Here is a 20,038-nt window from a genome sequence, read left to right as displayed (position 1 = left end):
ATCAAAATGGCCAATGGGCAAAGATGACTCATTTAAAATGCATATTTTTAAACTCACAGTTTAATTTAATCACATATGAAGATAAAGAGAAACAGGAAGTCTTTGAGAGGTTGATTTTTCACATGAAAAATAATCTTCTTATCAGGTAACTTATGCCATTTTATGCACATTACTACTGTCAAACATTTCATGTTTTGAACTTCTCAGATGGGACACTTTGCTTTCATGTCATCAAACAAAACCTTTAAGTCAGAAAAGACAACAATCAATCGCTAGTTGCTGCCCTAATCATGTCAGTGGGCATTTTTTTAAGAATAATGATAAATTCCTTTTTAAAACTCACTATTCTGAAATATTATTTCATCTACTTCTTTTCACAGTAACACAGTTTACAGCATACTAGTTTAATTCCAGTAGTTTTTATTTTAAAATGTCCCTTTTTTAATATTTTTTTTTTGTGTTGTTGTCTTATTTTACTCTATAATGTCTATTTTCATGATAAAGTCAGTGCCTGTCCATCAAGAAAAACAGTTACATGATTGGCTGTTGTTTTAGCTTGAATATATTAAACCAATTTCTGCTTTTTATTTATGGAACCTAATATGTTTTTGTATTTTATGTCTTATTACTTTTATATGTCATAGATGCTTTCTAATAATTGAACATTGTAAGATAAACCAGTAGTTAACAGAATGATTCACTCACTTTGCAAATCAAAAACTACTTCCATCGATGTTGTGCACGGAACAACTGAGTACTAAACAGAATTCATGAAGCTGCACAATATACCAGCCATCACCTGAGGCATGTTCCTTGCCTTACAAGAAAGGCCACAGCCTGTGCAGTTCAACCTGATCCAATTGGAGCTGAACCGTTGCCTCCACTCTGCTCCCTCTGTCAGGTTGAATAAGATCTCCAGCATGGTGCCAGATGAGCCTGACCTACTGAGGCACGTAACCCAGCTGGACGTGAGGGATAACAGGCTGACAGACCTAGACGCCTCAGTCTTCCCCAGACTGGAGGTGCTTCACTGCGAGAGGAATCGCATCGCCAGCCTCAAGGCCAAGGGTTGCTTGCTCAAAGGCATCTACGCCTCCAACAACGGTGGGTTTTTGGCACGCAGGACTTCGTGTTCTCTGCGATGTGTAGTTAAAAAATACAGATCCCGTCCCTCTTACATGACCACCACCTCTGGTTTCTACACTGAAATCACTGATGTGAATCTGAATCTGTAGCATATCTCACCTCACATTTTTTCCCCCATATAACTTAGTTTCTCCCACGTCTCTCTACATGCCTTCATTTTTCACATCAGTGCTGCAGTCTCATTGTACCTCTCCATCATCCCTCTCTAACTTGTCATCGCCACCCCTCCCTCCCAAACGTTCCCCTCCATTTCCCATCTACCTGCTTTTGTAATAGACCATGTCTGTCCTTGCTGTAGGTTAATGTGTTTGGATTTCTCCCTACAGAGCTACGACAACTGGATGTCAGTCCTGTGCCCTCCAATTTTAGTTACATGGACATCTCGAGGTGAGAAAAATCCCACACAGCACACACGCACACCAAAAAAGCTGCTAAAAATGGAAAAAGTATTTTTAAAAGTGTAGCTCATTTACAGTACATCCTCTCTGCCCTAGAAAGAGGAAAATTAGCTTGAAAGACCTCGCAACTGCCACAGCCAGATACCTCATACACAGGGATTTAGAAGTGTGGTGAACTGTCAGAGTTGATCCTGAAAGGCTGTCATTCTTTAACCATGTCACCGCTGATCTTTCACCTTTGGTTGTTAAGTGAAAGATAGGATACTCTACCTAGGCAATAAAAGGACACGGAAAGAGTACTCATCTCCCGTTTAAAGTGCTGAACTTATATTTTTTAATCCCTTTTCCCCATATTTGGCCTTGAGAGAGGGTCGCACTGCAGATAATGCGTTTAGAGTTGTGGTTTTTATTGCAGAACAGTGACAAACAAATTCCTAAAGTTGCTGCCTTGTCTTTTCTAGAGCAGAACTGTTGGGAATTCAAATACATGCAGCATCCCAGTACGTTATATTGCATGTTAGGCATCTCGCTTTACAAACTGCACATCATTTATCATCATCATCATCCCCTTCTCCTCCCTGTAGGAACCACATGGAGTCCCTGCCAGACTGGCTGTGTGAAGCTAAGAAACTGGAAGTTCTGGACGTGAGCCACAACCTCATCACTGAGCTCCCGGCACGGTGAGTCTCTTCCTCTCAGAAAATGTGTCCGTAAGCCCGTAAATGGAGTACAGTGCTTTATTATTCTCCTTCCCCTTTTTTTTTGCCGGGCCAGTCATCTATCCAGCATAGAGCCTCATAAATCACAAAGATGGCCTGTAACCTCCACAGCCCTCGTCCATTCTCTTCCTCTTTATATAGCTTTTTAGAAGGTCAGCTCAGATGCTCCTCACTTCCTCCTCTTGTCTTTGCCTCGCATCAGCCCTGTCAGCCCGTCCTCCCACTGCTTCTCTCTTTTCATTTCTCTCTCTCTCTCTTTCTTTCTTCCCCTCATTGTCTGCAGATTTATTTTTTACCCAATAAGTGTCAGGATGATGAATTCCAGCTGCAGGCTCCACTAGAGGCGCTGCTATTTTCTGTTTTCACCTCCTCATCCTCGCCCCCATCCTCCTTCTGCACTATGCCCATTACTATGACTATTTGAGTCTACTTCAGTTACAGTCCACCCAGTCACAAATATGAAAGAATCATGAGTCACCTGCCCACTAACCATATCACTATCTGCCCATCTCACACCGCTGTAAGTTCATAAGTTAATATGTTTATCCCCGGTGTTCTAGCACTGATCCGACCATCTGTATGTTCTTCGTGCCGCAGGTTGTTATGCAGCAACAGTCTGAGGAAGCTGAGTGCAGGATATAACCAGTTGCAGAAGCTGCCTGAAAGAGTGGAGCGCCCTCTGCTGGAGGTTCTAGACGTACAGCACAATCAACTGGTGGAGCTGCCCTGCAACCTGTTCCTCAAATCTGACAGGTAGGTATTAATCACAGGCTGGAAGTGAATTGTTTTTTATCAGCTAATGCACCCGGCATCTGACTAGAAGATTAAGTATAAGTGAATCGCAGGTATCCTGAAGACGAAGGACAGAAATTATGAATAGGATTTTAATCAAGGACAGGACATCCAAGGGCAAAGATGATAAGCAAATAAAGAACAGCCGAGCAGCACAAGGATGGGAGGGGAAAATGTAATAAATGGGGGGGTCACAGAAGCAGCAATTCATGTAGAAGTTTGTAATTAAAGTGACTCGTCACTATTTTTCATGTCCCTGTCTGAAAGAAGCACAAAAAACGATACCATACTTCATTTTTACTTTCAGCTTACGATGCGTAAACGCATCCGCCAATAAGCTGGAGCACCTGCCACCATCCAGCCTGTCAGAGGAGAGCCACAGCATCCTGCAGGAACTCTACCTGACCAACAACCGCCTGACAGACAAGTGTGTACCTATGCTAACGGGTCACACACACCTTCGTGTTCTGCACATGGCCTACAATCATCTCCAGACTTTTCCGGCCAGGTAAAGAACTTACATTTGTTGTTCTCTCTCCTTACTCACCTTTAACTTTAGGTGATTAGCCGATATAAAGCTCTTACATTTATTCTTTCATTTATTACTATAAAATGTCAAAAAACGGTAAAACCAAACGATAAGGAAATGTTAAAATGGTCAAATTTGTGGTAGTTAAAAACCCAGAGATTTCAATTTACAAGGATATAAAGAATGAAATCTGTGTGTTTCTGGTGGTGGAACCGTATAATGTGGCCAGTTTTTCTCCATAATGAATGAATGAATTGTTCATTTTCTGATGCTTGACTAATTGATAAATCATCATTTTATGCTTTCCCCCTCATTCTTCAGTAAAATGGCCAAGCTGGAGGAGCTGGAGGAGGTGGACCTGAGCGGAAACATGCTGAAGACTGTGCCCACCACCATCATGAATTGCCGGCGAATGCACACACTCATCGCCCACTCCAACTCCATCGAGGTCTTCCCTGAGGTCATGCAGCTGATGGAGATGAAAGTAAGACAGTAGTAGCAGGCTTATGTATAACCCCCCCCATATTTTACTGTGTGAGCGTGTTTGTGAGTATTCACGCCTTCTCTTCTGTCTTCAGTGCGTGGATCTGAGCTGTAACGAGCTGAGTGAGATCACGCTACCGGAGAATCTGCCTCCCAAGCTTCAGGAGCTGGACTTGACAGGAAACCCTCGTCTTAACCTGGATCACAAGACCCTCGAGCAGCTGAAGTACGTTATTAGTTCCCCTCAGGTCTTTTTGCTTTAGCTACAGTACAGATCTGCCAAATTCAAAAAAATGTAATTGTCATTTATTCATAGTTTTTTCTTACAATTTCCCCCCCAAAATTACTTTTCTATAAACTAATCAGACCCTGAATAGATTCCTGTCAGTAGCTCATGTAACCTATTCCTCTACATGATGCAGTGAATTTCATCTCTTTCATGTTTTGTTGTTTCTCAGCAACATTCGCTGCTTCCGTATTGATCCACCTCCAACCTTTTCATCGAATGAGACATCTGGTGGGCCTGCTGTGTGGAGCCACGGTTACACAGAGGCCTCGGGCGTCAAGAACAAGTGAGTTCAAATCAGTCAATGCTGGAAAAAAAAAAAACAACCATCATCACACTCGTCCAGTGAAGCCTCACTCATCTCTTGAGAATGTGAATTGTTAAAGGCAGAAGACTCGGATGAAGGAAATATTGAAGCAGTGCTTATTGAAAACATGAATCATACATAGCCACATAGCCCAAATATCCTTGTATTGCCAACTCAACATTTTAATGTTCACACTAAAGAAAAGATTCAAGCAATTCCTCACATAGTTTCCACATTTTGATACTGAAATCTGCTTTGTTCTGCTGTGCATTGTCTACATTTGTGTGTGTGCGAGTTGAATGATCAGTATGTGAGGCGTTATCATGCCGGTGTTTCCTCTCTTAGCACATTCCCCAATGACGTTATGGCCTCCTTTCGTTCTGTTTTCAGACTGTGTGTCGCGGCTCTTTCGGTGAACAGTTTCTGCGGGAGCCGCGAGGCTCTGTACGGCGTGTTCGACGGCGACAGAAATGTCGAAGTGCCCTACCTTTTGCAATGCACAATGAATGACGTGTTGGCTGAAGAACTACACAAGACCAAGAGCGAAGAGGACTACATGACCAACACTTTCCTCGTCATGCAGAGGTACATGACGGGCTCGTTTTTTTTTTATCACCCAAAAACATGTTGCAGATAACATGTTGCAGTTTTAAATACTCACTCTGCCCTCCTGTTTGTTTGCCACTACAGAAAACTTGGAACTGCAGGGCAGAAGCTCGGCGGCTCAGCGGCTCTGTGTCACATTCGCCATGATCCCACTGACCCCAGTGGCTGTTTCACCCTCACAGCTGCCAACGTGGGCAAGTGCCAGGCCATCCTGTGCCGCGATGGAAAGCCGTTGTCACTGTCTCTGCTTCATAATGTTGGGCTTGAGGAGGAATACCGCAGGATCAGGCAGCACAGGGCTATCATCACTGAGGTAGAGAAATCAGTGTGGAGTCTACATTTACATGTAAAATATATTTTAGATATGCATCGTATTGATGTTTATACTCTTCTTTTCACAGGACAACAAGGTGAACGGCGTGACAGATTCTACGCGAATCATGGGCTACTCTTTCCTTTACCCATCTGTCATCCCTTGTCCCTATGTGCAGACTGTCACTCTTACCTCCCAGGATGAGTTCTTCATTGTGGGTAGCCGGGGCCTGTGGGATGCTGTGTCTCCCACCGAGGCTGTTGAGGCTGTTCGAAATGTCCCTGATGGTCTGGCTGCTGCTAAAAAGCTGTGCACACTGGCTCAGGGCTACGGCTGCACTGACAGCCTCAGCGCCGTTGTGGTCCAGCTCAGTGTCAGTGAAGACTGCTGCTCTTGCTGTTGTTCTGAGCCTCCACAGCCACCACCCAGCCCTGGCTTGGGCCCTTATCCGTCATCGTCCTCTGCCATCAAGGAGCGGCCCTCAGATGGCTCCCTCCCTGTGCCCCCTTCCTCCTGCAGTGAAATCAGCAGTGAGATCAGTACCAGCGAGATGAGCAGCGAGGTGGGCTCCACAGCCTCGTCTGATGAGCCGCCACAGAGCTCCTTGGTGCTGCTTCATGAGCAGCCTCACCATCCTCACCTCCACCTGCACCATCAGGCCCACCCGCTACAGCACCAGCAGGCCCACGCAAACACCCAGCCCTGCCAGTACCTGTTCCCAAGCTCAGAGCTGCCCTCTGCCCGCAGCTGCTGTGCACTCCATCCTGCCTGCTTAGCAGGCTCCTTCCAGAGGCAGCTGTCTAGTGCCACTTTCTCAAGCGCCCTGTCTGACAACGGGCTGGACAGCGAGGACGAAGAGCCCATCGCTGGTGTTTTCTCTAATGGGAGCCGTGTGGAAGTAGAAGCAGATGTCCACTGCCTCAAAGCAGAGTCCTCGTCGTCGCCCCAAACATCAATACCCTCATCCTCCACCCAAGAGCGCACCCTGCTGACTCTCCCCCCTCCTCCTCCTCCACCGCCATGCACCCCAGAGCCCTTGGAAGAAGGGGTCGACATGAGCCTAGGCGAGGCTGAGAACGGGCTGGAAAGAGATGAGTCGTGGCAGGGAGTCGGAGCAGGGGGCGGGGATGGAGGAAAGCTGGCAGGCAAGAGGAGGATCAACGGCTCGGTGGCACGCCAGGAAAAGAGTCACAACCTCATTGAGGTGGCTGCTGACGCTCCATCTAAGAAGTCAGGGGGTTACTTCACGGCTCCGGCTCAGCCCGACCCAGACGACCAGTTCATCATCCCGCCTGAGCTGGAGGAAGAGGTGAAGGAAATCATGAAGCAGCATCAGCAGAAACAGCAGAAGCCACCTGGGACCGATCAACCCACGGACTACTACGACACACCTCTCTGAACAGCAACACCAGCTACAGCTTCATCTCCCTCTCCAGCTGCAGCATGCACAGAGGCCTGCTATCGATCTTTTCTGCATATGGACACAAACAAGTTTCCTCAAAAGAGGCTGTAAAATGCACATGGAAAAAGTCGGATCTTACTTTTTCTAAACAGCCTTCCTCACTCTACAACAGCCTCATCGTCGAAGAACCATGCACTGTAACCTGCTCCACCCCATTTTTACCCTAGCAACTCATAGAATGAAACAAGCAAATGAGCCCTTTAACCCTCTTGAAAAGCCCGTGGACACAGCTCCTGGTGTCCACGGTTTGTGCCCTTCTCACAGACTGTGGAACGTTGTTTTTACATTAGACAACCAGCTGAGTATGTAATCAACACTAGTCTCTTTGCAATAGCATTAGCTCGCCACAACACTTGTTAATATGGATAACGGTTCCATGTTTTTGTTTGTTTGTTTTTGTAAGAACTTACCATATCTTTTAATGTGAAAGCAGTGACGTTGCTGAAAGAACTTTTTAAGAAAACAGAGACACATAATCTTTTTATTATCAGTGGACTATGTTGAATGGTACATCAGTAATACCACACTTAACTGTTGTAGATAGGGCACTTAAAATACTGTATTTCTTCAGTAAATCATGGCTCTTGGCCTGTAAAATGGCATAGAAATTTTTTGTAGAAATTTTAAATACTAACTCCTAGGAGTTGCATACTCTTTATAGTGACTCAGTCACTTTTACTAATCTTCTCTGCGAGAAATGGTGATTTTTTTTTTTTTTTTTCCAATGATTGTAAATAAGAGAAATGTTGTATACTGATGCTTTTTAAAGGAACTGCATACCTGTATGCCGGTGAAGGTTTTAGTGGTGGGGAGGAAGAGTTTGCTGTCATGGAGGTGTCAACCCCCCCCTCCCTTCTTTTATCTTACAACGAAGACCCACAAATATGACACACACACACACACCCACATACACACAGAAATGTATATGTGCAATTGCAGGTCAGAAACCCAGACATTCCATGCAATATAACTACACAGAGCTGCTGTGGTTTGCTCCACTTTGTTTGATCGTGATGTCCTGTAGTCATCACTGTAACTAGTGAACACTAATAGACAGATCTTTGCATGCACACTTTGGATGCACCTACACAGACGCAGACAGACACACACACACACACACGTAATATTAGTCCCACCTCCCTCCTACAGTAACTGTTATCACCGGCATGACTGTGTCAAGTTCAGTAATACAAACAAATATATATCCACATGGAAAAGAGACAACACAGATGTTCCTGTCTTTGATATAATAAATTTTAAATTTGTGAATATAAGTAATGCTGTCCGGGATTTATTTTTAATGCACATTTGATATTAAATTGACATCAGACATCAGAATTTCAAAAGAATTTATTTACAGTAATATTCTTAGTTTGCTCTGTTGTTTTTAGATGAAATGACCAGAAGGGGGCAATCTCATATAATGTTTGATCTGCAGTGTGCCTTAGCTCTACAGCATAAACATTCATTTGACTTCAGATCTGTATATTTTTTTTCCATTCTCATTGAAAAGGTCAGAGTCTCCCACTACAGTCTCTAAGTAGCGTTCATGTTTGACATGACCAAATCATCGTTTCCACGTTTCATGTACTTCTTTTTCACACAGATGACACTGATTGCTGTAATCACCAGCATTACTCCCAACACAGACAAAGAAGTGGCAAGAGCAAGGTTGGTTTTATCCTGGGTGGAACCCCTGTGCTGGCAGCTGTCCCCATAGTACCACCAGTCATCACCCACATCACACCTGGAGAGCAGAGGAAAAGAATGTGAAGGACTTGAAGGTATTCTTATGTAGTGTGTATAGAGAGGGATGGGAAATGAATGGAAGGTAAATATGAGAAGAATTCAAATGGGACAACATGGGTTGGAAAATGATTAACTACTGAGCTGATAAAATAGCTTTTAGGAAGCTTTATCTAGATGTATTTGCAGTTCTTGAGGATCAAATATTTGATATGCCCACAAGCAAAATCAAACTTCCTTGTAATATTTAATCCCAGAAATATCTTAAAGAAACTAAATTATTAAATGCTTATTCACCTTCTTGCTCGGAGTAAGAGAAGAAGACCAATACCACTTTCCAGCTAGTTATGAAGTTAGTTTAGCTCAGTACAAAGACTTGGGAACTGGGCAATGACTAGCCAGGCTCTGTCCAAAGGTAACAAAAAGTTATTGCACCCAGTCAAAGAATAGTTCCACAAGAAGTAAAACCGCAATATGTCGTTTACACTTTGTAGTTGTTGTTGTTTTTTTGTTTTTGTTTTTGTTGAGATTTAATAAAAAAGATATACTGTAACTCGGATTAAGAGGTGCTGCTAGGATGATTTTATTACCTTTGGACAGAAACTGACTAGAGTTTTCCTGCTGTGTGCCAAACTGTCAATTTAATGCCCCGATTTATGATCAATTTATGAGTAGTACGCAACATAAATAGTTCATATATAGACAAAATTAAGGACATTAATAAGTATTTTCAACAATTATAACTTTAGGCATATTTCATATAATTATATAGTTATATATGTGTTTATATACCTGCATCGCAGGAGGAATTAAAGTTGTACTACCTTAATGCATAGGCCTTACATCTGGTTACAACCACATTAAGTGTTATCTCCATAGCTAAGGCAAGCAGCTGGTTGTAGCTTCATATCTTCCATACATACATGATCAAGCTTCTCATCTCACTCTTGGCAAGAAATCGTATAAGAGTGTTTCCCAATTGCTAAACTGTTCTCTTAATAATAATGTCACATAGCAGGGACAATGCAACACTTAAAAGATTGTGAAAATTTGGATTGGTCGGTTTTAAAACATGACATGACCCTTTTAAGAGTGTTACATCTGCAGTTTTGTCAAAAAGCACACACCTGCAAGCAGCCTTCCCTTCGTCCACCACACAGATTCCGTCATTCAGACATTGCACATTGTGGCAGACATCTGTGGTGGTAGTAGTAGTGCCCGGGGGTCCGGTTGGGGAAGGCAGAGGCTGAGTCACTGTCAGATGAGACACATCTGAAGGAGGACGGCAAATGAGAAAGCGGTTAATTGGATCCAAGTGGAGGAGAATAACATGTAATGAACAAGCAATGATTGGATCACATGGTTGACTATAGAGTCTGACAAGTGGTTTTATTAGTTGTGGGTGTAATCATACATCACTGGTATACATGATCCTACAGATATTCTGTTTAAACGGGTGGCAGAGATGAGTATGTAGCATGCTAATGAAAAAGTATTAGATACAATGTATGACAGGGTCGAGGTGGCTTCATTAAAAAATGATTTGATTATTGGGAGGTACGTTTTTTCTTCTTTGATGTCTTTGAACACAGAATGTTTTGATCTGTTGAGATAATATGGTAATCTGGTGCTTTTACCTTCCATGGTAAGGAGAAAGATGGCATCTCCTCCCTTTATAAAATCCCTGCTTTTCGCTCTGAGGTGGGTCAGGTATACCGCAGTGCCAGCGCCTGGCCCTCGGAAATACGTGGTCCCATCTGTGTCTTTGACCTCAACGCCCACCTTGCGAGGGTCGTCCCAGAAAAACAGGTCAGAGCCTATTTTTAAAAAGATGTTGTTGGAGGTTGTATAAATATAGTGTTTACAGCAAAAACTGTATTTTCGTGATTTCTCTGGAATCTTTATGACAGTAAAAGTAGTTGCACCTGTTGCCTTCATGTTGGGGTCAGTGGTAACACTGCGTTGGTTGGACATGCGCTTTTGGATGTGTGGGTGCTGGTCCATCAGCATCATGGTCATCTGTTTCCAGGGGCATGGCCATTTCTGTCCAGTCTCCCCTTGACGGACTGCTAAATGAGCATAGGCTGACAACTCATTGGGGTAGCCTGCCTTACCGCTGGGATACAGCTCCATTTGGAAGGTGTAACCCTCCTTGGAGGTGAACAGGGGGCTGAAGATCGATGTGTTCATTGGGGTGGTATCCATAACATTACTGAAGTTTTTCACGCACCATATAAACTCTGGGCAGGTGGTCTCAGAAAGGTTAATGTCATCCAGTGACATACCTCCATTCACTGACCCTGAAGCCACTTTGGCTCCTTCAAAGACAACCCTGAATTTTGTTTTGACGTCTAGACTCACATGGTGCAGTTGCCACAGCTCCTCAGGGGGTCCTTTTACAGCAAGATAAAAACATAGTGAGTTCACAATGACAAGATACCACAACTACTACTATCTTTCAGGAGACTTTAACAATATTCACCATCTATGGTCTTTATAAGGCGGAGTTTTCCATTGGGGTTCGCTTTGTCATACTCTCTGACATGGATCTTCAGTGTGTCGCTGGTGTGGGCAGTGTTGTAGTAGAAGAACTGCAGACACTGGTATCCTCTTTTGGGGTAAAGGAGCCTGCTCTCCAACAGAGCTGTGTCTCCAATGCTGGCGTTGCCAGTGCTGAAGTGCATGAAATATCCCGAGCCTAAAGATCAGTTCAGATGAGATCGTCAGATAATGCCAACACGTAAGTATCATTTCAATGCACTTTGCACAGTGGATGATTAGAGGAAAGATTACACGAGCCAATCAGTCAGCAGCACTTCAAGTCTATCTTTGAACAACACTCATCCCTGCTTTTTTGCACACTGAAACAGTTTTTCTGTCGCTGTAACTGCTGAAGAGATCCCCTCCCCTCTCTTTTTAGGCCTCTGCTTGAAAATGACATACCCAAAATAAATAGAGTATATCTCTGCAACTACAAGGTCTATTTGAATAATTTTGGTGTCATAATAAAGGGAACACTTGTGATTTGTTCAGATATGTAAAAGTATCAGTATGTATGTCACTGGCTCAGATTAAATTAAGATGTCACATAGCATAAATTCATTTCTGCCTAATAAAAATTCACACTTTTATAATGAGTATCTCTTTAGGTTTTAAATTAGGTTTTAATACAGACTTTTTAGGCCGAGTCTCAAAAATGGCCATTTGGGCATATTTGGCACATTTTGGCACTATCTATGCCAAATACCAAATATATATATCACTACTGGGGTTCATCACATCCATTTACAACAGTCTTTGACCATTTCCTCTCAATTGGGAGACCCTGCGGCTTAAGAAGTTTTAAACAAATAAAGTGAATCTTTTAGTATGAAATTCCCTCTCTGTTTTTGAACACAAACTGCAAAGCTGCGTATTAGCTTTGATACAAAGAATAAGGACTGAAGTGTGTCCACCTACATTGGAATTGCTGTTGTCTTTTTTTCAAGGCCAGTGTAAAGAGGAGGAACGAGCGAAAATCTTTTCAATGTATATAAAGTATAGGTATGTGAGTGTTGTCCTTTAATGCAGAGACACATACAGTATATGCACAATGTGTCCTGCATCATCCTCACCAGTACATTTCCCCATGTTGGAGTAGTCCGTGTTGGGCCCTCCATCAGCTTTGGTAGTCCTGACCCAGTCTGCTTTATCCCCTTGTCCCTGGATCATACCACAGATATTCTCACGTTCAAAGTCACACGAGTCCAGGAACGTGGAGCCTTGGGCTGGAAGACATTTTATTCACACACATTACACAGGTGTAGGACTTTGAACTGCTATAAACTGATTGATTGCGCACTATGGAGAATATTTTGCTTATCCACACATTTCCATATTGCATTCATTCAGGAGCTAAGCCATATAATCAACAGCTCAAAGAATAAGGTGTAATAACAGCGGTGATAAAAGGTGACACAGCACTTCTTGTACACATAATAAAACACAGCAGATGTTGGCTGTTGACTCTTACTGCAGTTATAAAGGCGATGTAGCTTGAGCAGATCACTGTCACTGAACTCCATACGCTGGCCAATGACATCGCTGAAAGCGGGGATCTTGGTGACGATGGTGGGCTCGGTGCCATTGCGGAAAGCATTTTTACTGTAATGCATCATGGAACCATAGTCGTAGGGTACACCCAAAGAGCTTGAAGTGGTGTCATTGTAAGTGTTAAAGTTGTGCTCTCTGCCTGTACATGAGACAAAAATGAAAAGATCTCAGTGCAGTTATTTAATTATTTAATTCAATCGATTATTACAATGTCTTTTTGTCTATCTAAAAATGTGGGGGTGAATATCAAAGATATTTATCAGCAATAAAAGTTGCTTATTTACAGCTGACAATCAATCACACTATAAAAATTTATTTGATTACTTGATAATTTGAAGAGTGAAGGTTAATTCAGGTGATATAAAATGTCTGATCTTCCATAATATGCTGATAATATCTTTTCCTTATCTTATCGTTAAGATTATGCAGCTAGGAAAACAACTTGTGCATGCTTACCACACGAGCAATAAATCAACTGTTGCATGAAGCGCTTTCCTTTCCAAGTCCTACATAACACTTCACTCTTGAAGTTCTGAAATTTTCTGATTCAATAGAATGTGAATTTTGTGAAAAGTCTACATAGATGTAATGTACAAAACTTAATCTCCTTAATCTGACAAAACTGTAATCATGTCATAATGGGATAAATAATGAATTATTAATAAATATATGAATGGGCAGTGTTAAATTAATTATAATTTAGTTGGTAGAGTAGCAGTGAGAGGTTCAGTACCTTCTGAGATGCGGTCCCACATGATTTTGACATAATCATCTCGGTCTGACCTGGACTGCTCATGCCAGAAACCCAGAGCATGAAGGAACTCATGTTCGATGGTGGCGATGCGGTCACAGTTCGTCCCTATTGACAATCTCTGCTTCCCAACGTGACGGTTTCCCACTGAGGAAAAACATCTTTGGAAAAACAAAACATGGCCTTTATGTCAAATCTGAAATGATTTTATGATGTAGCATTAATGAATTAATTTCAGCTCATCTTGCCATATATACATAAAAGCCATAAAAACATATAAAGGTCTTTTTGCCTTACCCGCCCCCTTTGAAGATGGAAATGTAGTTTGCTTCTCCATTCCAAGGCTTGAAGTCGATGCAGGTTTTGAGCCTGTACTGCTCAAAGGCCTTCAGAATCACACCCTTTGCATTTATCTCTGCAGAGAAGATGATAAATTAAAGATGAAAAAAATATATATTGACCATAATGCAGTGTAATTTTATAAAAAGCCTAGTAAGATTCAAGATGATTCCCACAAAGCTTACGTCTAACTCACTGGATCAGCTGTAAATGGCTGAACATCAAACATATAGTATACACTCAGCATGTACATGTTATACCTCTGTGATTTCTGAGGTAATGCAAGAGGACATGTACAGTGATGGAAAATAGTCGTTCCAAAAATATCAGTAGTTCTCATTCAGGTTTCAGTTTAGTTTGTTTTTACTCTCTCATTATTTGGGGTCCCACAGACCCCCTCAGCTGTATGTATAAAATAATAAGAATTGAAAAAATTATATATACCATTTTTCCCCTTTGAATATTGTTTCATTTTTCTTATGAAAATTTCTCTTTCCCTTTCCCCCAAACCAAAGTCCCTTCAGAAAGCTTCAGTCTCAAAGACCTTTACTCTACTACCATCAAAAAAATTAAATTAGAAGAAGCCCAATATTCAAGATATAGATCTTGACCCAAAGTTAAAAGAAATGATTGGTGTCTTGGGATCATCACAGAGACCATGCCAAATAAATACGGATAAGTACTCAACGCAAGCAGCAGTATCTTAAGACTGTACTAAAGTACAATACTTAATTAGTTACTCTCCACCACTGCTTGCCACAAGAGTAATATTGGTGAATATATTGCATAAATGCATGCATAATCCTCAAAAAAACATTAATGTACATGTAGAAACATGTTCAAAGTTAAGGTGAATATAATTGCTTTGGGAGCTTGCATAACTTTTCTTACCTAGGTCATCTTCCATGTAATATGGGATCGTCTTTGGCCACCTGTACTGATCCCCTATTATGGAATTTCGGGTTTGCCTCTGTGGTGGTCAATCAAAGCAATCACATAGATAGTGACAACATAATAAGTCAAGGTTAAACTTTATTTCATGAAATTGAATGAAACCTAAAAACAGTTGAATTAACATACCTCATCAAGCAAAATGTCTCCCTCTACGAGATTCAACCCTGCCTCTATAGAGACCAAAGAAACCTGGTTTACAACAGTTACTTGAATAATAATCTGGAAACATGAGGAAGATGAATGATGATGTCTTTTTTTCACATACCTTCGTTGATGTCAAAAATGTCAAGGTCCCTTCCACCGTCCACATCATAATCTGTGTGGATATGAACAATGTAAATAAGCAAAAGTGTGTAAGTGTATCTGCCTTGAAAAACATAAAACAAAAAACACTTACCTGGTATTCTTGTTGTGGGCTAAACAGAAGATAATTAAAATGTAAATGTTACTGTTTTACAAATGAATTTCAATCAATTGTCATCAATTGTTATCAATTTTCTTGTTATCATGCAATAGTATCTTTAAAAAATAAGACATTTTCTTACCAAGCAAAGGGCAGGACCACATAAGAGGCAAACAATGTGAAGAAGAACAAGTGCACCTGTAAGTTTTTGTCCTGCCATATCCTAAAGCGTCCCTCTACATGGGACAGTGCAGGTGACAGATACTGAGCTCTTACAAACACACAGAAGAAATTAGATATGGTGCATGCAATCACAAGCTGATAATTGACAGAGCTGTGATGGGTCTAAGTTATACAGCAACTTCAATCTACTCTCCTATCTTCTAACAAATCTTTACACGTTTGCAGATTAGCTGCAGTCAAACACTTAACCACGGGGCAGCATGTAAACATATCATATAGCCTTCCAGCATAAGGAACACATATGAAGGGAGTAATACACCATATCAGCCAGTAATGTAGAAAACTTAACATTCTGAAATTATCACACTGTGTTTTTGTACCGAGAATGATAAATTTTAGCTATTACTAAAACACAGTTGCCACCTTTGGTATGTGCACGTGCATCAGATAGCCACAGTAATGCATTGCATTTATTTATTTATTTGTTTACCTACCATCTGTATTGATTCAGAATAAATCAATACACTTTCTACAGGGTGCTTTTTCCACGATAAGTATAAACTGGTGAATATACGTTCTTGGGCGGTACTGTATTATTCTCAGGGCTCTAACAAGCAGTTCAAAGCTCATTACACACCAATGTTTAGTTTGTACTGGTCATAGGCAAACATTAACCCGGGCATCATCGTAGCAACGCTTCATGGGAATTTTGGAAATAGCAGCTGTGACATGTATACTTGGACTATCATACAAAAATGAAAACAAACAAAACATAACATTTCTTTACATTGAGCTCTGCCCTTGAACTTTTTCCAGCTTGGTAGTCAAAGACTGTGACAACAATCGTTTTTTAAAAGATTTCTTTTTTCAATTTCTTCTTTGTGCTACATTGATTTTTGAATGGCAAAACAAGATGACTTATTCGTTTTTCTTCTGAGAAGCACAAAAGGATTACATCAAAACAGTCACCCCATGACTGCACTGACGGCAGAATTCGACAATTGAACAAAGATGCATATTGACAATTGCCCACAATGACAAAGAATCCTGGTGTTTTAACCTTTAAAACTATTTTTGGTATTGTCTGTGACATACTGTAGTGGATCCACTAAAAAGGTGTTTTTGCAGGTGCTTTAGATTTCTAAAGCAAAAAATCTATAAAACCTACTTACCACTCGACAGTTCATGCACACTGTTCACAATGGCATTTTACAGTAGTGGTGGAAGTACTCATATCCTTTATTAAAGTAAAAGTATACTTATGCAACTCTGTAAAAATCTATTAAAGTGAACAGTTATCAAAAAAGTTGAAAAGAAAGTGGCGTGGGAAGAAGTAAAGTACAAGTACATCCAATTTCTACCTAAGTAGAAATACCTAAAACTTGGTTAATGTACTTAGTTACATTCTATCACTGGTATTTCCACTGATGCCTTTAAAACTAACTAACTAATATGTATATTCAGTCACAAGCGAAGCCCTTCCTGTAGTTTAGTAGCCACAGTGGCTTCGGGACAGTTTGTGTCATTCTGGAGAATAAATATGTATCCATCCATTTTTTACACTGATGATTTTTGTTAAGTGTCTGAAACATCCACAGTCTATCCCAGCATGCATTAGGGTCGAGACAGCATACACACTGGACAGACAGGGATGAACAAACATATTCAAATCTATTCGATATGGTGTGTTTTGGTTAAGATGTATATTTGAAACATGCGCCACCGGTTTAAGTGCAATTTATAATATATAGAATGGAACATTGTCATATCACACTAAAAAGCGTCAAAATTGCAGATGTTATTACTTTCCTCACCTCTAGATGGTGCATATCTTCACATCTACAACTCCAAGACTAACTCGATCCTAGCTGATGCAGGGTGGACTGGATGGAGGGCAGCTATATGGCTGGATGTCTTCACTATCTGCACAGCATTGAGTCAGTATTATATTTGTACCATGCTGCAGATGGTAGTAGAGATAGAAGTAGACCTCTTGTCCTTATCATGATAACTTAAAATTAAACAGGCATTTCCCAAATTAAAGTTTTTCTCAAATATTTAGGACCAAGGAACACTTTTTGTAATTTTTGCTATATAGACATACACTCCTCTAGTGTGCTCTCTTTAACACATACATGTGTTACTTCTACTTACTTATGTGTTATCACCACAAAGATCATGTCAAGTTATGGCAGTCAAGAAGATAGGGGCAACAAATAAGGTTGATTCATCATGTGAGTCTAATCAATGAAGGATTGGCTCTCTTATTGTAAAGCTTTGGAATATAAAGCTACAATTGATTGTGCCCTTGATAATAGTGTAAGTAGGACAAAGCAGCGGGAAACAATCAAACATTGCTGTCACATTCATGCAAACTTTGGGTAGTATGGTGGTGTCGTCTTTTAGGGTTTGGTTGATTACTTATTGATATTTCCTGGCCTCTCCTTTATGTTATTTATAAGGTGCATTTGTGGAATAGATGGAACTAATGGAGCTGAACTGATGCATTTTAGGCACGGGTCATATTTTTTTCCTGTGACTGACCACAAGGGAAAGAAGAAATTTTAAACAAGTATATAGGGCACCTGAAATGTTTTGCAAGAATAAAAACCTGACATACAGTACCTGGATATAATCCCAGTGCACATGTTTCCATATCTCAAAGGTTTGGTAGGTTTATTTCTCAGGTAATGCAAAACCTAATTTTTGAAGTGATGACTAACTATCATGTAGAAAAGGCCTCTGTGTACACACTGATGGTGGTGGTGTCTGTACTACACTGTAAAGACAGAGTTTCCTGTCTGGTATACCTTTTTGTGGTGAACTCTCTTCTTACCCAAAACACATTTCTTTAGATTTATCATGCCAAGTTCATTCATTGATTACCGAGTTATTACAGTACAGTTTATTTTATTAAATTGTGTCAGGGTGTAGCCCAGATTCCGGTAAGATACTTCCCCTTTGAACTGATTTTACTTCCACAGAAAACCCCAGCGTTTTTGTAGATGTGGTAAGTCATGGTCTACAGGAAATTTGGGTCATTTTAGCAGACAATATTCATACAGTTTGTCTACTTTACTGCTCAGCTTTTGCTTCAAGAGATGGAAATTTTCCAGCATAGAAATTCACATTTTCTGCTGGGAGTGGTGTTGAAATGTTTTCTGTGATAATCCTCTGACACAGGTATTAAAGCTTAGGCATGAGCACAGGCACATACAATGTGAGGAAAAATTGTAAAGGATGAATTTAAATTGCTGTACTGAAATGAAACCACAGTTGAGACACGCCATGAATTTAAGGACATAAGACAAAGCTGTTATTTTCACCATAGAGTCAAATGTTACTTGTTATTCAACAAACAGTGGAGAGTGTAAAATTTAAAATATTATCTGTATCAGTATTTACAGACAATGAATTCATAATCATAACATTAATAAAGATAGTCCGGCTGTGAGCAGTTTCAGCGCAGTGAGGCTTCAACCATTCCACCGCTGCATTAATAACAGGCTCGCTCTTTTCATCTCACGACCAGAGGACGTGTGTATCTGTATATGTACATTTTTTCTACGTTCATATTTTCTAGTTTACATATAGATTAAAACTCACATAGCATGCAGTATCGGGAATAAGACAGCATTTCATTATGTCATCACATTAAAGTCCTTCATTCGATGTTGTAGCTATGTAATGGCACTCTAATGTAACTTTGAAATTACCAAAGTAATTAGATTCATGAGAATTTCATCGTAGTGACGATGCATAGTTTTGTTTTCTCATATACTGTATGTCTTCCCTGACTGGTATTGCTTTTCCACCCTCCTCCTCCTGATCACGACCAATGTTATAAGTTATACATAACATGACATGATAAAAGGAGTATCTGAATACAGGTTTGCCAAAGACAGTGTACATCTCATCTTACATTAGTGACATCCAAGGCTATGTACACTAAATAATGTCTGATTTAAATTAGAGAAGAGATGAGAGCAGTAGAGTAAAGAATCAAGTACAGACATGTCATCCCTGTTATTGTTGTGTTATGTTTTGTTATTGTGTTATTTATACGTGGTTTAAATTTCAGTCTTCCTACAAGTGTAACATTTCTTCCGGGAGAGCTCGAGTTGTGAAAAATACACTCAGAGTTTTCCTGCCACTCTCTCGCCCTTGCAGTTTCTTGCAGGCAGGATTACTACTTATGGATTTACAGTATAGAAGAATCATGATGACATAATATTTTCCCATAATCTCTTGGTATTTACCATACTGATTACTGTGCTGTGAACACTTCACACTTCTTATAGTTTGTTTTAAAGGGGACTCTTGGTTGCATTAAAGGAGCAGTGTAAAGGATTTAGTGGCACAGGTGAGGTTGCTGATTGCAACCCCATCTCCTCACACCCACTCCTTCCTAGCATGAAGAACAAACTACCACAAAACATGTGAAAAACATAAAAACAGCCCAGAGTTTAGTTCAGTTTTTATTGTAACAATTCTACTTTTCAAATATTGCATGCACATCAGTTTCTGCC

At 40.7% G+C, this 20,038-nt stretch overlaps 2 protein-coding genes across 2 annotated transcripts in view; one reads left to right on the top strand and one right to left on the bottom strand.

The window, feature by feature from the left end:
* phlpp1 (PH domain and leucine rich repeat protein phosphatase 1) overlaps positions 1 to 8,315 on the top strand; it is a 43,607-nt gene extending 35,292 nt beyond the window's left edge. The window contains exons 7-17 of the mRNA XM_010746561.3: positions 902 to 1,104; positions 1,473 to 1,533; positions 2,129 to 2,224; positions 2,861 to 3,016; positions 3,363 to 3,563; positions 3,906 to 4,068; positions 4,163 to 4,293; positions 4,526 to 4,639; positions 5,051 to 5,245; positions 5,351 to 5,579; positions 5,668 to 8,315. Of these exons, the coding sequence (XP_010744863.3) occupies positions 902 to 1,104; positions 1,473 to 1,533; positions 2,129 to 2,224; positions 2,861 to 3,016; positions 3,363 to 3,563; positions 3,906 to 4,068; positions 4,163 to 4,293; positions 4,526 to 4,639; positions 5,051 to 5,245; positions 5,351 to 5,579; positions 5,668 to 6,978 (2,860 nt within the window). The 3' untranslated portion in view covers positions 6,979 to 8,315. The remainder of the gene's footprint in view (positions 1 to 901; positions 1,105 to 1,472; positions 1,534 to 2,128; positions 2,225 to 2,860; positions 3,017 to 3,362; positions 3,564 to 3,905; positions 4,069 to 4,162; positions 4,294 to 4,525; positions 4,640 to 5,050; positions 5,246 to 5,350; positions 5,580 to 5,667) is intronic.
* A 262-nt stretch (positions 8,316 to 8,577) lies between these two features.
* mep1bb (meprin A subunit beta b) lies at positions 8,578 to 15,047 on the bottom strand. Its single transcript, XM_027291731.1, has 11 exons — positions 15,026 to 15,047; positions 14,861 to 14,914; positions 13,928 to 14,045; positions 13,613 to 13,791; positions 12,800 to 13,018; positions 12,402 to 12,554; positions 11,270 to 11,485; positions 10,713 to 11,180; positions 10,425 to 10,604; positions 9,870 to 10,059; positions 8,578 to 8,788 (listed from the first exon to the last, which is right to left on the bottom strand). Exons 1-11 carry the CDS (start codon positions 15,045 to 15,047, stop codon positions 8,578 to 8,580), a joined length of 2,010 nt encoding a protein of 669 aa, XP_027147532.1.
* Between the last annotated feature and the right edge of the window lie 4,991 nt (positions 15,048 to 20,038).

This window comes from Larimichthys crocea, chromosome II, assembly GCF_000972845.2.
Source record: "Larimichthys crocea isolate SSNF chromosome II, L_crocea_2.0, whole genome shotgun sequence".
Classification (NCBI taxonomy): domain Eukaryota; kingdom Metazoa; phylum Chordata; class Actinopteri; family Sciaenidae; genus Larimichthys; species Larimichthys crocea.
Note: the sequence above shows the minus strand (reverse complement) of the source record. Positions and strands in the feature narration are given on the sequence as shown.

Bases quoted from the DNA above. Each gene is read 5' to 3' on its own strand.
- mep1bb (XM_027291731.1), bottom strand. From the start codon at position 15,047: ATGTTAATTCAACTGTTTTTAG. The intron at 11,181-11,269 runs GTGAATATTGTT...TTGCTGTAAAAG, and splicing joins CCTTATAAAGACCATAGATG to GACCCCCTGAGGAGCTGTGG. The intron at 10,060-10,424 runs GTAAAAGCACCA...GTCCTCCTTCAG, and splicing joins CTTTCTCCTTACCATGGAAG to ATGTGTCTCATCTGACAGTG.